This window comes from Schistocerca piceifrons, chromosome 1 (genome assembly GCF_021461385.2).
Source record: "Schistocerca piceifrons isolate TAMUIC-IGC-003096 chromosome 1, iqSchPice1.1, whole genome shotgun sequence".
Lineage (NCBI taxonomy): Eukaryota > Metazoa > Arthropoda > Insecta > Orthoptera > Acrididae > Schistocerca > Schistocerca piceifrons.
The window spans coordinates 236,540,273-236,553,984 of NC_060138.1; the positions used below are offsets into that span (position 1 = coordinate 236,540,273).

The following is a 13,712-nucleotide window of genomic DNA, read 5'->3' on the forward strand; positions in this document are numbered from 1 at the left end:
TTACCCTATTCATCTCCCTTTTTTAAATTTTCTAACCTACCTGCGTGATTAAGGGATCTGTCATTCCAGGCTCCGATCCATGGAACGCCAGTTTTCTTTCTCCTGATAACAACATCTTCCTGAATAGTCCCCACCCAGAGATCTAAATGGGGGACTATTTTACCTCCGGAATATTTTACCCAAGAGGACACCATCGTCATTTTACCATACAGTAAAGCCGCATGCCCTTGGGAAAACTTATGCCTGTAGTTTCCCCTTGATTTCAGCCATTTGCAGTACCAGCACAGCAAGGCCGTTTTGATTAATGTTACAAGGCCAAATCAGTCAATCATCTAGACTGTTGTCCCTCTTCAGGAACCACACGTTTGTCTGACCTCTCAATAGATTCCTCTCCGTTGTGGTTGCACCTACAGTATGGCTCTCTGTATCACTGAGGCACGCAAGCCTCTCTATCAACGATAAGGTCTATGGTTCATGGGGAGCCTTTAACTCTTATCACAGCTCTAACGCCATAAGCTGCACAATAATATTAATAACCGCCCATATCATGTCAGTTGACACCGTGTCGAAAGCTGCGCAGTTACGTAGAATTTGTGACGTCCAGTGTGAACTGTAGCTCACGGTGCCACTATCGAAAGCCACAAGCCGGGACGCCACATTAGTTCCATGTGTGAACCTAACTTTAGTTCTGATAGGCCTTTCGATAAAAGTTTATTCTTATTTGATGTGATTGTTATGTCTACTCTTTGTATCATATCTGCTAAGTATGACTGGAAACTATATAGCCCCAGTTGCTGATAGCAAAGTTCTTCTAGTAACTAAGTGTAGGAGAGTCTTGGAGGCTATTCCTCAGGAAAAGACGTATTCTTGCAACTAAGATCTTTGTCTTTGTATACGCTAGAGCTGTTACGCTTGTTTACTAACAAGTTGTACTAGCAGACAACAAAACGAAATGCCAGTAATGTGAAAATAAAACAAGAAAAGGATAATAGTAATTGTTAATGCGCCACAGTGGCATGTTGTTTGTAGCTAAATAGCTTACTGAGGGGTGATGTATCCTCTTTACAGCAGTGTTTGAAACTTCTATTTGCATTAATTCCTGAAACTAACAGCGAAAATAAATGAAACGAAGGCGACGCAGTCCATCAGAGGAACGCCCGTCCTGTAGTTATGATCGAAGACATAGTGATTATCATGAAAGGAAAAATGATAACACGAACAATGTTTCAGACAGCTTCAGTTTTGTTTCCCATCGTTCCTTGTTGGACAGAATTTTCTTTAGCGACTCGGAGTACTCGTATAAAGAAGACTTCTGGAATTTCCTAAAGAAGTATGAAAATGTTGAACGCAGAAGTAAACAGAAAATGAGTGGGAACACAGAGCAAGTAGGTACGTTTTGAACGAAAATATGTTTTTCCGTTTGTTGATCTGTATATCAGGTTGATTGCTTAGATGTGTACGTTGATTGTGTCCTTCGCCTCGTCACTCTTACTGACTGACGTATGGGTTCACTACAAAATATTAAACAGTTCAATGTAATAATCACAACCGTAATACAAAATAACAAATGCTGTGTTGTCTGATAACTATCCATTTTGTGCATTTGATCCCCCAAGAAAAATAATTTACTGCTTAGCTGCAAATAGTATTATATTCCAGTTGTTGAGTTAGTTGTTTAATCACCCATATGTCATGTTACAATGATATTCGACATGTCAGTTAAAATTACAGCAATGAAACATAGTTACAAGTCAACGCACATAATTACGTATAGTCTTAGTTTCCCTAGGACTTATGCATTGTCAGAAGTGTACTGCAAAATATACATACTTGCAAACAAAGTAGCTGATGATGTCAAACAGGTGTTATACTGTTCATTCATATCTCATTTAATCACTGGTTATTGCTTATATTGCACACATGTCTGTCTTAATAAATACCAATCAATATTGCTTTATACTACAGATGTTGGAAGATTATATTATCCACTGCAATCTGAAATCCAGTAGCATGCAATGTAATGTAGGAGTATATCAAGGAATGATGGAATGGATATATAAAACATTTCCATGTATGCCTGCTCTGTTTTAGCTACATAAACCAGAAGTTGGTATTTCACCCGTCACCTTCGATCAATAAAATCAGCAAGATGACTCTCGCCCCTATTTCGAGCTTATACAGTGTAGCTACCATGACGTCACTCGTTACATGTTCAAAGGCAAATATTAACTCAAAAGTCAAGCATATGAAATTGTCAACATTCAACACAACCAGAAAATGCAAAAACGAGAACTATTTGTATCGTAAAATTTGCTTGAACTATATAGCTAAAACGAAGATGACGAGACCATTAACCCATAGACAACTCAAAAACCTAGTATCACAAATTTCACTTGACATTCAAAGCTCAAACAAAGCCCTCAGTACCCAGAAGCCAACACCCAACCCAAGAACCTGGTACTGCAAATTGGGCTTGACCTATACAGCTCATAGAAAGCTCTCAGTACCGTGAACATACAAACGACTTGAAAACCCCATACTGTAAGTTTTACTTGTCATGTATGGCAGCTAAAATGAACCTTACACAACCAAATATAACACATACAGATCATAAAATCTGTTATCAAAACCTTCATTTACCCTATCTATCTAAAATGAAATCCAGGTTCAGTAAACAAAAACTCGTCACATAATATTAAAAACATATCCTAACCAACAATGGTGAACCAATATCCTCAATACCTACCAACCATAGCCCAGCATAATTACTAAACATTAAAACCCTGAAATGAAAACTTGCTTCGCCATGACTATCAGTATACACAAAGAACTGTAAAGATATACACACATAGGATACGTATTATGATAAAAAACAAAGAAAACCACAAAAAATACCTACCACACAAAACCACTGTAGCATAATTTGGTCTAACACACACACACACACACACACACACACACACACACACACACACACACACACACACACTAACGCACACACGAACGAAAAAGAAAAAAATCATCTGCAGTTGGTCCAAATTACTGTAGGAACTTAATATATGTTATTTTATGTTATTATTATATATTACTGTGCTATTATTGTATATAATGCATAGGGTACAGCATATCTGTGCCCATTGGAACAAGCAATGACCTACTTGCAAATTTCTGTGTCATATCAATCACTGACAGAAAAAGGAAAATAATGCTAAATCTGTGACAACATGAACCATATAGCACCAACAGTTCTAAACACAAATATGACTCCATCAGCCACAATACGCAAAATCAAAATAACTCACTAGCAAATCCATATAAACTCTTCCAATAACAGCCTGACACACCCAACTCACAACAGCTAATGACTCACTGACAAACAACTTCAAAATACAGGGTGTTTCAAAAATGACCGGTATATTTGAAACGGCAATAAAAACTAAACGAGCAGCAATAGAAATACACCGTTTGTTGCAATATGCTTGGGACAACAGTACATTTTCAGGCGGACAAACTTTCGAAATTACAGTAGTTACAATTTTCAACAACAGATGGCGCTGCAAGTGATGTGAAAGATATAGAAGACAACGCAGTCTGTGGGTGCGCCACTCTGTACGTCGTCTTTCTGCTGTAAGCGTGTGCTGTTCACAATGTGCAAGTGTGCTGTAGACAACATGGTTTATTCCTTAGGACAGAGGATTTTTCTGGTGTTGGAATTCCACCGCCTAGAACACAGTGTTGTTGCAACAAGACGAAGTTTTCAACGGAGGTTTAATGTAACCAAAGGACCGAAAAGCGATACAATAAAGGATCTGTTTGAAAAATTTCAACGGACTGGGAACGTGACGGATGAACGTGCTGGAAAGGTAGGGCGACCGCGTACGGCAACCACAGAGGGCAACGCGCAGCTAGTGCAGCAGGTGATCCAACAGCGGCCTCGGGTTTCCGTTCGCCGTGTTGCAGCTGCGGTCCAAATGACGCCAATGTCCACGTATCGTCTCATGCGCCAGAGTTTACACCTCTATCCATACAAAATTCAAACGCGGCAACCCCTCAGCGCCGCTACATTGCTGCACGAGAGACATTCGCTAACGATATAGTGCACAGGATTGATGACGGCGATATGCATGTGGGTAGCATTTTGTTTACTGACGAAGCTTATTTTTACCTGGACGGCTTCGTCAATAAACAGAACTGGCGCGTATGGGGAACCGAAAAGCCCCATGTTGCAGTCCCATCGTCCCTGCATCCTCAAAAAGTACTGGTCTGGGCCGCCATTTCTTCCAAAGGAATCATTGGCCCATTTTTCAGATCCGAAACGATTACTGCATCACGCTATCTGGACATTCTTCGTGAATTTGTGGCGGTACAAACTGCCTTAGACGACACTGCGAACACCTCGTGGTTTATGCAAGATGGTGCCCGGCCACATCGCACGGCCGACGTCTTTAATTTCCTGAATGAATATTTAGATGACCATGTGATTGCTTTGGGCTATCCGAAACATACAGGAGGCGGCGTGGATTGGCCTCCCTATTCGCCAGACATGAACCCCTGTGACTTCTTTCTGTGGGGACGCTTGAAAGACCAGGTGTACCGCCAGAATCCAGAATCAATTGAACAGCTGAAGCAGTACATTTCATCTGCATGTGAAGCCATTCCGCCAGACACGTTGTCAAAGGTTTCGGGTAATTTCATTCAGAGACTATGCCATATTATTGCTACGCATGGTGGATATGTGGAAAATATCGTACTATAGAGTTTCCCAGACTGCAGTGCCATCTGTTGTTGAAAATTGTAACTACTGTAATTTCGAAAGTTTGTCTGCCTGAAAATGTACTGTTGTCCCAAGCATATTGCAACAAACGGTGTATTTCTATCGCTGCTCATTTAGTTTTTATTGCCGTTTCAAATATACCGGTCATTTTTGAAACACCCTGTATAAACATCCAATACAAGAGAGCACCACCAAATCCTACAATACACCATCTTCGAACATGGCCAGAATCAAAAACACAACACCACCATGACTTCACACTGTACAACAAAGTTACATAACTGCTCAAAACAAATGGGTGGAACCACAACTTTCAGTTGACCCCATAGTAGTTATGAGATATACTGTAACTGTATTGTGAAGTTTGTTGGTTTCAAATGCCTCTTTGATCTCACTGAGCAATTAATTATACTGTTTCAGTTTCTGGAAGAAAATACTATTTAGAGTTTTCATTTAGTCATTCTTAATAATTTCACTCTTGTTCCATGACAGTGAATAATTCTATCAGTGAATTAATATTTTCCTTAAATCTGCATAAAAAATTGGTAAATACACTCAGATGGTGGAATTAGCATTGCCAAATATTTTTACTATGAGTCTGTGTGTTGTTTTTAGCTAGTAGGCGTACTCTTTTTTATTGTTTGAAAATTGTGTCCATTTGACATTTGAACCCAAAAAACAAATCTGTAACTAAGAACTGGGTGTACTTAGAAATAGTACACTGAGGTACAAAAGTCATGGGATATCGATTTGGACATATACCAATGACGATAGTATCGCATACTAACGCAGACAAACGTGTGGTTCCTGAAGAGGGGCAGCAGCCTTTTCAGTAGTTGCAAGGGCAACAGTCTGGATGATTGACTGATCTGGCGTTGTGACAATAACCAAAATGGCCTGGCTGTGCTGGTACTGCGAACGGCTGAAAGCAATGGGAAACTACAGCCGTAATTTTTCCCGAGGGCATGCAGCTTTACTGTATGATTAAATTATGATGGCGTCCTCTTGGGTAAAATATTCCGGAGGTAAAATAGTCCCCCATTCGGATCTCCGGGCGGGGACTACTCAAGAGGATGTTGTTATCAGGAGAAAGAAAACTGGTGTTCTACGGATCGGAGCGTGGAATGTCAGATCCCTTAATCGGGCAGGTAGGTTAGAAAATTTAAAATAGGGAAATGGATAGGTTAAAGTTAGATATAGTGGGAATTAGTGAAGTTCGGTGGCAGGAGGAACAAGACTTCTGCTCAGGTGACTACAGGGTTATAAACACAAAATCAAGTAGGGGTAATGCAGGAGTAGGTTTAATAATAAATAGGAATGCGGGTAAGCTACTACAAACAGCATAGTGAACGCATTATTGTGGCCAAGATGGATACAAAGCCCACATCTACTACAGTAGTACAAGTTTATATGCCAACTAGCTCTGCAGATGACCAAGAAATTGAAGAAATGTATGATGAAATAAAAGAAATTATTCAGATAGTGAAGGGTGACGAAAATGTAATAGTCATGGGTGACTGGAATTCGGTAGTAGGAAAAGGGAGAGAAGGAAACGTAGTAGGTGAATATAGATTGGGGCTAAGAAATGAAAGAGGAAGCCGCCTGGTAGAATTTTGCACAGAGCACAACTTAATCATAGCTAACACTTGGTTCAAGAATCATAAAAGGAGGCTGTATACATGGAAGAAGCCTGGAGATACTGACAGGTTTCAGATAGATCATATAATGATAAGACAGAGATTTAGGAACCAGGTTTTAAATTGTAAGACATTTCCAGGGGCAGATGTGGACTCTGACCACAATCTATTGGTTATGACCTGTAGATTAAAACTGAAGAAACTGCAAAAAGGTGGGAATTTAAGGAGATGGGACCTGGATAAAATGAAAGAACCAGAGGTTGTACAGAGTTTCAGGGAGAGCATGAGGGAACAATTGACAGGAATGGGGGAAAGAAATACAGTAGAAGAAGAATGGGTAGCTTTTAGGGATGAAGTAGTGAAGGCAGCAGAGGATCAAGTAGGTAAAAAGACGAGGTCTAGTAGAAATCCTTGGGTAACAGAAGAAATATTGAATTTAGTTGATGAAAGGAGAAAATATAAAAATGCAGTAAATGAAGCAGGCAAACAGGAATACAAACGTCTCAAAAATGAGATCGACAGGAAGTACAAAATGGCTAAGCAGGGATGGCTAGAGGACAAATGTAAGGATGTAGAGGCTTATCTAACTAGGGGTAAGATAGATACTGCCTACAGGAAAATTAAAGAGACCTTTGGAGATAAGAGAACCACTTGTATGAATATCAAGAGCTCAGATGGAAACCCAGTTCTAAGCAAAGAGGGGAAAGTAGAAAGGTGGAAGGAGTATATAGAGGGTCTATACAAGGCCGATGTACTTGAGGACAATATTATGGAAATGGAAGGGGATGTAGATGAAGATGAAATGGGAGATACGATACTGCGTGAAGAGTTTGACAGAGTACTGAAAGACCTAAGTCGAAACAAGGCCCCCGGAGTAGACAACATTCCATTGGAACTACTGACGGCCGTGGGAGAGCCAGTCCTGACAAAACTCTGCCATCTGGTGAGCAAGATGTATGAAACAGGCAAAATACCCTCAGACTTCAAGAAGAATATAATAATTCCAATCCCAAAGAAAGCAGGTGTCGACAGATGGGAAAATTACCGAACTATCAGTTTAATAAGTCACAGCTGCAAAATACTAACGCGAATTCTTTACAGACGAAAGGAAAAAATTGTAGAAGCCGACCTCGGGGAAGATCAGTTTGGATTCCGTAGAAATGTTGGAACACGTGAGGCAATACTGACCCTACGACTTATCTTAGAAGCTACATTAAGGAAGGGCAAACCTACGTTTCTAGCATTTGTAGACTTAGAGAAAGCTTTTGACAATGTTGACTGGAATGCTCTCTTTCAAATTCTGAAGGTGGCAGGGGTAAAATACAGGGAGCGAAAGGCTATTTAAAATTTGTACAGAAACCAGATGGCAGTTATAAGAGTCTAGGGGCATGAAAGGGAAGCAGTGGTTGGGAAGGGAGTGAGACAGGGTTGTAGTCTCTCCCCGATGTTATTCAATCTGTAAATTGAGCAAGCAGTGAAGGAAACAAAAGAAAAATTTGGAGTAGGTATTAAAATCCATGGAGAAGAAATAAAAACTTTGAGGTTCGCCGATGACATTGTAATTCTGTCAGAGACAGCAAAGGACTTGGAAGAGCAGTTGAACGGAATGGATAGGGTCTTGAAAGGAGGATATAAGATGAATATCAACAAAAGCAAAACAAGGATAATGGAATGCAGTCTAATTAAGTCGGGTGATGCTGAGGGAATTAGATTAGGAAATGAAGGAGTTTTGCTATTTGGGGAGCAAAATAACTGATGATGGTCGAAGTAGAGAGGATATGAAATGTAGACTGGCAATGGCAAGGAAAGCGTTTCTGAAGAAGAGAAATTTGTTAACATCGAGTATAGATTTAAGTGTCAGGAAGTCATTTCTGAAAGTATTCGTATGGAGTGTAGCCATGTATGGAAGTGAAACATGGACGATAATTAGTTTGGACAAGAAGAGAATAGAAGCTTTCAAAATGTGGTGCTACAGAAGAATGCTGAAGATTAGATGGGTAGATCACATAACTAATGAGGAAGTATTGAATAGGATTGGGGAGAAGAGAAGTTTGTGGCACAACTTGACCAGAAGAAGGGATCGGTTGGTAGGACATGTTCTGAGGCGTCAAGGGACCACCAATTTAGTATTGGAGGGCAGCGTGGAGGGTAAAAATCGTAGAGGGAGACCAAGCAGATTCAGAAGGATGTAGGTTGCAGTAGGTACTGGGAGATGAAGAAGCTTGCACAGGATAGAGTAGCATGGAGAGCTGCATCAAACCAGTCTTAGGACTGAAGACCATAACAACAACAACAACACAAGGTTAAAATGGCAGAGCTGTCATTTGCGCTCATATGATTCATGTGAAAAGGTTTCCAACATGATTATGGGCACAAAACAAGAATTAACAGACTTTGAATGCGGAGTGCTAGCTGGAGCTAGACGCATGGGACATTTCATTTTGGAAATTGTTAGGGAATTCACTATTCCAAGAGCCACAGTGTCAAGAGAAAACCAAATGTCAGGAGTTACTTCTCACCATTGACAATACGGTGGTGTTTGCGTAAACTTGTCAATGCTAACAGACATCAAACAATGCATGAAATAACCACATGTAGCATTTGAACATACCTGTTTGGACAGCGCGACAAAATTTGGCATTAATGGGCTACAGCAGCAGACTGACGTGAGTGCCTTTGCTGTTGCAGCATCTCTCCTGGGCTCATAACGATGTCGGTTGGAGTCTAGATGACAGAAAAATCACGGTGTGGCCAGATGAGTCCTGATTTCCACAGAGTTTGTGTGTGGTGCAGATCCATGAAGCCATGGATCCAAGTTGTCAACAAGGCACTATGCAAGCTGGTGGTGGCTCCATATTGGTGTGGGCTGTGTACATGGAGTGGACTGGGTTCTCTGGTCCAGCTGAACCTATCATTAACCAGAAATGGTCACGTTCAGCTACTTGGAGACCATTTGCAGCCATTGATGGACATTATGTTCGTAAACAAAAATGCGTTGCGTCACTGGGCCACAGTTATTTGTGGAAGGCTGAAGAACATTCTTTACTGTTCAAGCGAATGATTTGGCCACACAGATTTCCCAACATGAATCCCACAGAACATTTATGGAACATAATCAAGGAGTCTGTTCACGCACAAAATCCTGCACCAAGAAGTCTGTTCATGCGCAAAATCCTGCACCGGCAACACTTTCACAATTATTGATGGCTGCAGAGGCAGCACGACTCAGTATTTCTGCAATGGACTTTCAACAACTTGTTGAGTCCATGCTGCATAGAGCTGCTGCACTGTGCTGGTCAAAAGGATGTCTGACGCAATATTGAGAGGTATCCCTTGATTTCTTTCACTTCAGTGTATGTAAGTACAAGGGACATATAGCTACACACTGATAACAGGACTCAGATAGCATAAGGTTCTGATGACATTCTGTTTATTATTATCATCATCTTTCTGTACTCATTCCACTTCAAGTGGTTGGCCTACTTAGTATCCATCCTTAAAAGATTTTTTGTTTATTACTCAATGTATTGGTATAACTGTCTGTGTTTAAGATGACATCTTAATTTTTCTCTTCAAGCTGCAACTTATGTTTTTTCTTGTATGTATTTTCAGTAGTAGTTTATTGCATATTGATCACTAACAATTATTTCTGAGATTTTAGTTGCCTTTCATTGTCAGGAGATTTTGTGTGTTACCTGTGTTTTCTTTTTATTTGATGAAATACAATGCCTTAAGAAGACTGGGACCATCTGAAGCATTTGATACTACTTCAACAATTCACATCCGAACTCTCAACTTTTAGCATAAGCTAGATATGTAACTATGTTACAGATCAGTGTGTTACCACATCTAAAGTTTCATCAACTCACAGCCAAACTGGCACCTTCAGACCTAATGTAGACTTTGGGCTGTTCTGCAGATCATTCTACCATCACAGCCTACATCCAACCAATTAATACTGACACAAAACAAATATTGTCAGTGTTCTGTTCTCTTTCTGTTTGTTCACATATAATGCCACATGCCATCTCTACATTGTAGGCTGAAGCCTGTATCTGGCATTGGTAGGTTCGGTTGAGTTAAAGATTATTCCTCAGGAATGATAACATTTTTGGAGCAACCATATTTAGCAATACCATCCATGTGCTTTGACCTGTACTGTGTCTGTGTTATGTTGTGTAATCTCATGGTGGCACAGTGTATTGAGACTGTATTGATGACATTATTATTGCTAACTACTAGATTGTTAGATTTATGTGTATACTCACTTTGGTTGGTAATTATGGTTTTATGATTTGTTTTGAACTGTATTAAGTGTGGTATACACGTTTACATGCATAATTGTGTGTTTCCTGTCTGTATAAATTACTGTTAATTCAGGTTTTTTTTTAATTTTTATTTTTTTTTTTTTTTTTTTTTTTTTTTTTTTTTTTTTTTTTTTTTTTTTTTTTATGAATGTGTTGTGTTGTTAGTTGTGGGTAATTATGTTGGACTGTGATTGATAGGCATTGTGGGGTTTGTTTTATGTCCACTGTTGAGATTAGGTTTTTGATTTTAGTTATTTGAGCTAGCTTTAGTTTTGTGGTACCGTACCGTGGACTCCACTTTAGCTCTGTGGTTCAAGTGAAGTGTTAGATACTGGATTTGTCAAATTCTGTGTGGTCTTATGATATCATGGATTTTGCTTGAGCTTTATAGGTCAAATAAAATTTCTGGTACCAGGTTCTGGTACTATGTGTGGGTTTGTATGTCATGAAATTCGTTTGAGCTATATAAGCCAAGGACTGTTTCTCATGCCAGTTCTTTTTATCTCAGGCTTCTTAATTGTGGTTTTGTTGATTTATGAGTATTTAGTTTGCTTGATCTGTGTGTTAGCATTTGTTCTTGTATGTCTCTGTTATTATAATTGTCATATATTTAGTTTGTGCCCACCCAAAAACCCCTAGTTTCTACAATTGCCTCATTAGTTTTGTTTTATTTCTGTAGTTAAATATTTCTCACATCATCTGTGTGCACTTGAGCTTGTCATTAGTGATGTCATGCTCACCATATTGTGTACACTCGAAATAGGGGAGTCCACCATCTTGATGATGTCGTGGGACAAAGCCGATGGCTGGTATCATGGTCTTCAGGTGTGCCAGTATTTCAGTGTTCAGTATACCTTGTTTGTGTCACTTGTCAGTATGTTACTATTGTGTTGACATGCTAATGTGTTTTTAATTTTAGTTGTGTTTGGTGGAAAGTTATTTCACCCACTGAGAACTTATTTATTGTGTGTATGTACAGGTTCTGGCAATCGGAATGATTTCAACAAGTTCCACTGTGTGTGTCTTTCACTGTCTCCGAAACTGAGGAAGCAAGTTCTGGAGATGGAAATGGTACATGATAGACAGCTTACACAAGAAAATATGGTACAGTTTCAGAATATTCTGTTGCTGTATCTGGACTTCAAACAGAAGGAGACATTTGCAAAACTTTACAAGTTGCGACAATCACAGAAGAATTTGCCTGTGGCACAATACAGGTAGTAGACAGTTACCTTTAAAACACTATTCTTTCTTTATTTAAAAGGCTACCATGTTCTGGTATAAATCACATCTCTGTAAATCATAAGTGTACTGGACAAAGAATTAATCATACCTAGAGACATCACCCTGATACTGCATTAACACTGGTTTGAACCTTTATGATGGCCTCAGTTCAGTGAAAAAAAAAAAGAGTCCATAAGTTTCTTGAGGTTGAAGTTCGTTTGATCCCATAGGGCTACGAGATCATTTGGATGTTGATTGCTGCAATTCACCAACTATTCTGAATAGTCTGAAGCATTTTCTACAGGATTAAGGCTGGGTGATTTAGCAGGCCAGTCAAGGTGGACAGTGTGCCTGGGTGTTCGTCAAACAAGGAAACCATGATCGCAGCCTTGACATCTGCAGCATCTTATCATGAAAATGTAGACGAAAGGGAAACATTTGATCACAAAGAATGTTTATTTAAACATTCTGATTGGTGTTCAAGGTAACGCAAATTGGGCCCAATTCATTGTACAAGAATACACCCCATACATCACAGAACCACCCAGGTTCATAACTTTCCCAACAGCATGGTGGCGAGATGGTATGACATGGCATACAAAAACTGCCACAGCGTCTACAAAAATGCATTGACAGAAATGGTGGTTATGTTCGAAAAATAGCTAAATGTTCAAGCTGTAAACTGATGTAAGCCATTGTAGAAATACGAGGGTTGTTTTTTAAGTAAGGGCCGTTCGCGCGTATAGTCCCATAGTTCGCGCGGACGCCGCAACAAGCCACCGCGCCACTTGCCGGCATCCTTCCCGTTCACACTGATGCAAGTTGCAGCTCTGTAGCTGACGTGTACGCATCGCTGTGCTGCTTTATAATGTTTACGATTATTGAATCGCCCGCCACGTGTGAGATACGGTCAGTGATACGTTTTTTGACCGCGAGAAGCCTATCAGGTGCAGAAATTCATCGTCAGTTAACAGAAGTTTATGGCTTGAATGCAATGAGTGAAGGTAAAGTGCGTCAATGGGTTAGAGAGTTTAAAAATGGTCGTCAAAACGTCCATGATGAAGCACGCTCAGGCCGGCCCTCTGTGATCACTGATGATTTGGTGGCTGCAGTCGAAACAAAGATTCGTGAGGACAGAAGATTCACAATTTCCACTCTTTCTTTGGAATTTCCACAAGTTTCAAGATCGGTTTTGTACAAAATTGTGTCTGAAAACCTAAACTTTAAGAAACTGTGTTCTCGGTGGGTACCCAGATTCCTCACAGAGGACCACAAAGGGAAGAGATTTGCCACTTCATTGGACTTTTTGATTCGTTACGAGGAAGAAGGGGATGACATGTAGAGTCAAATTGTCACTGGAGATGAAACATGGGTATCCCATATCACTCCCGAAAGCAAGCGACAATCGATGGAATGGCGACACACAACCTCACCCGTCAAGGTCAAAGCCAAACAGATGCTGTCAAAGCGCAAGATTATGGCAACTGTGTTCTGGGACCGGCGCGGTGTTTTGCTAGTGGACTTTATGCCACGAGGAACGACAATCAACTCAGATGCCTACTGTGCAACTCTAAAGATGCTCCGCAGAGCAATTCAAAACAAAAGGCGCGGCATGCTGACAAAAGGAGTTTTGCTCCTGCACGATAATGCTAGGCCTCACACCGCTCAAAAGACTCGGGATTTGATTGATTCTTTTGGCTGGGAAGTTTTGGACCATGCACCATACAGCCCCGACCTTGCCCCTAGCAATTTTCACCTTTTCCGGTACCT

General features: G+C 40.2%; 1 protein-coding gene across 2 annotated transcripts in view; it reads left to right on the forward strand.

Annotated features, from left to right (window-relative positions):
• Positions 1-901: 901 nt before the first annotated feature.
• Positions 902-13,712, forward strand: part of LOC124788174 (probable ATP-dependent RNA helicase DHX34) — a 195,445-nt gene continuing 182,634 nt past the window's right edge. Inside the window, exons 1-2 of one of the 2 annotated variants that reach the window (XM_047255331.1) lie at positions 902-1,389; positions 11,698-11,935. In XM_047255331.1, coding sequence (XP_047111287.1) covers positions 1,122-1,389; positions 11,698-11,935 — 506 coding nt within the window. In that variant the 5' untranslated portion in view covers positions 902-1,121. The remainder of the gene's footprint in view (positions 1,390-11,697; positions 11,936-13,712) is intronic. The other variant, XM_047255340.1, reaches the window with a different exon arrangement.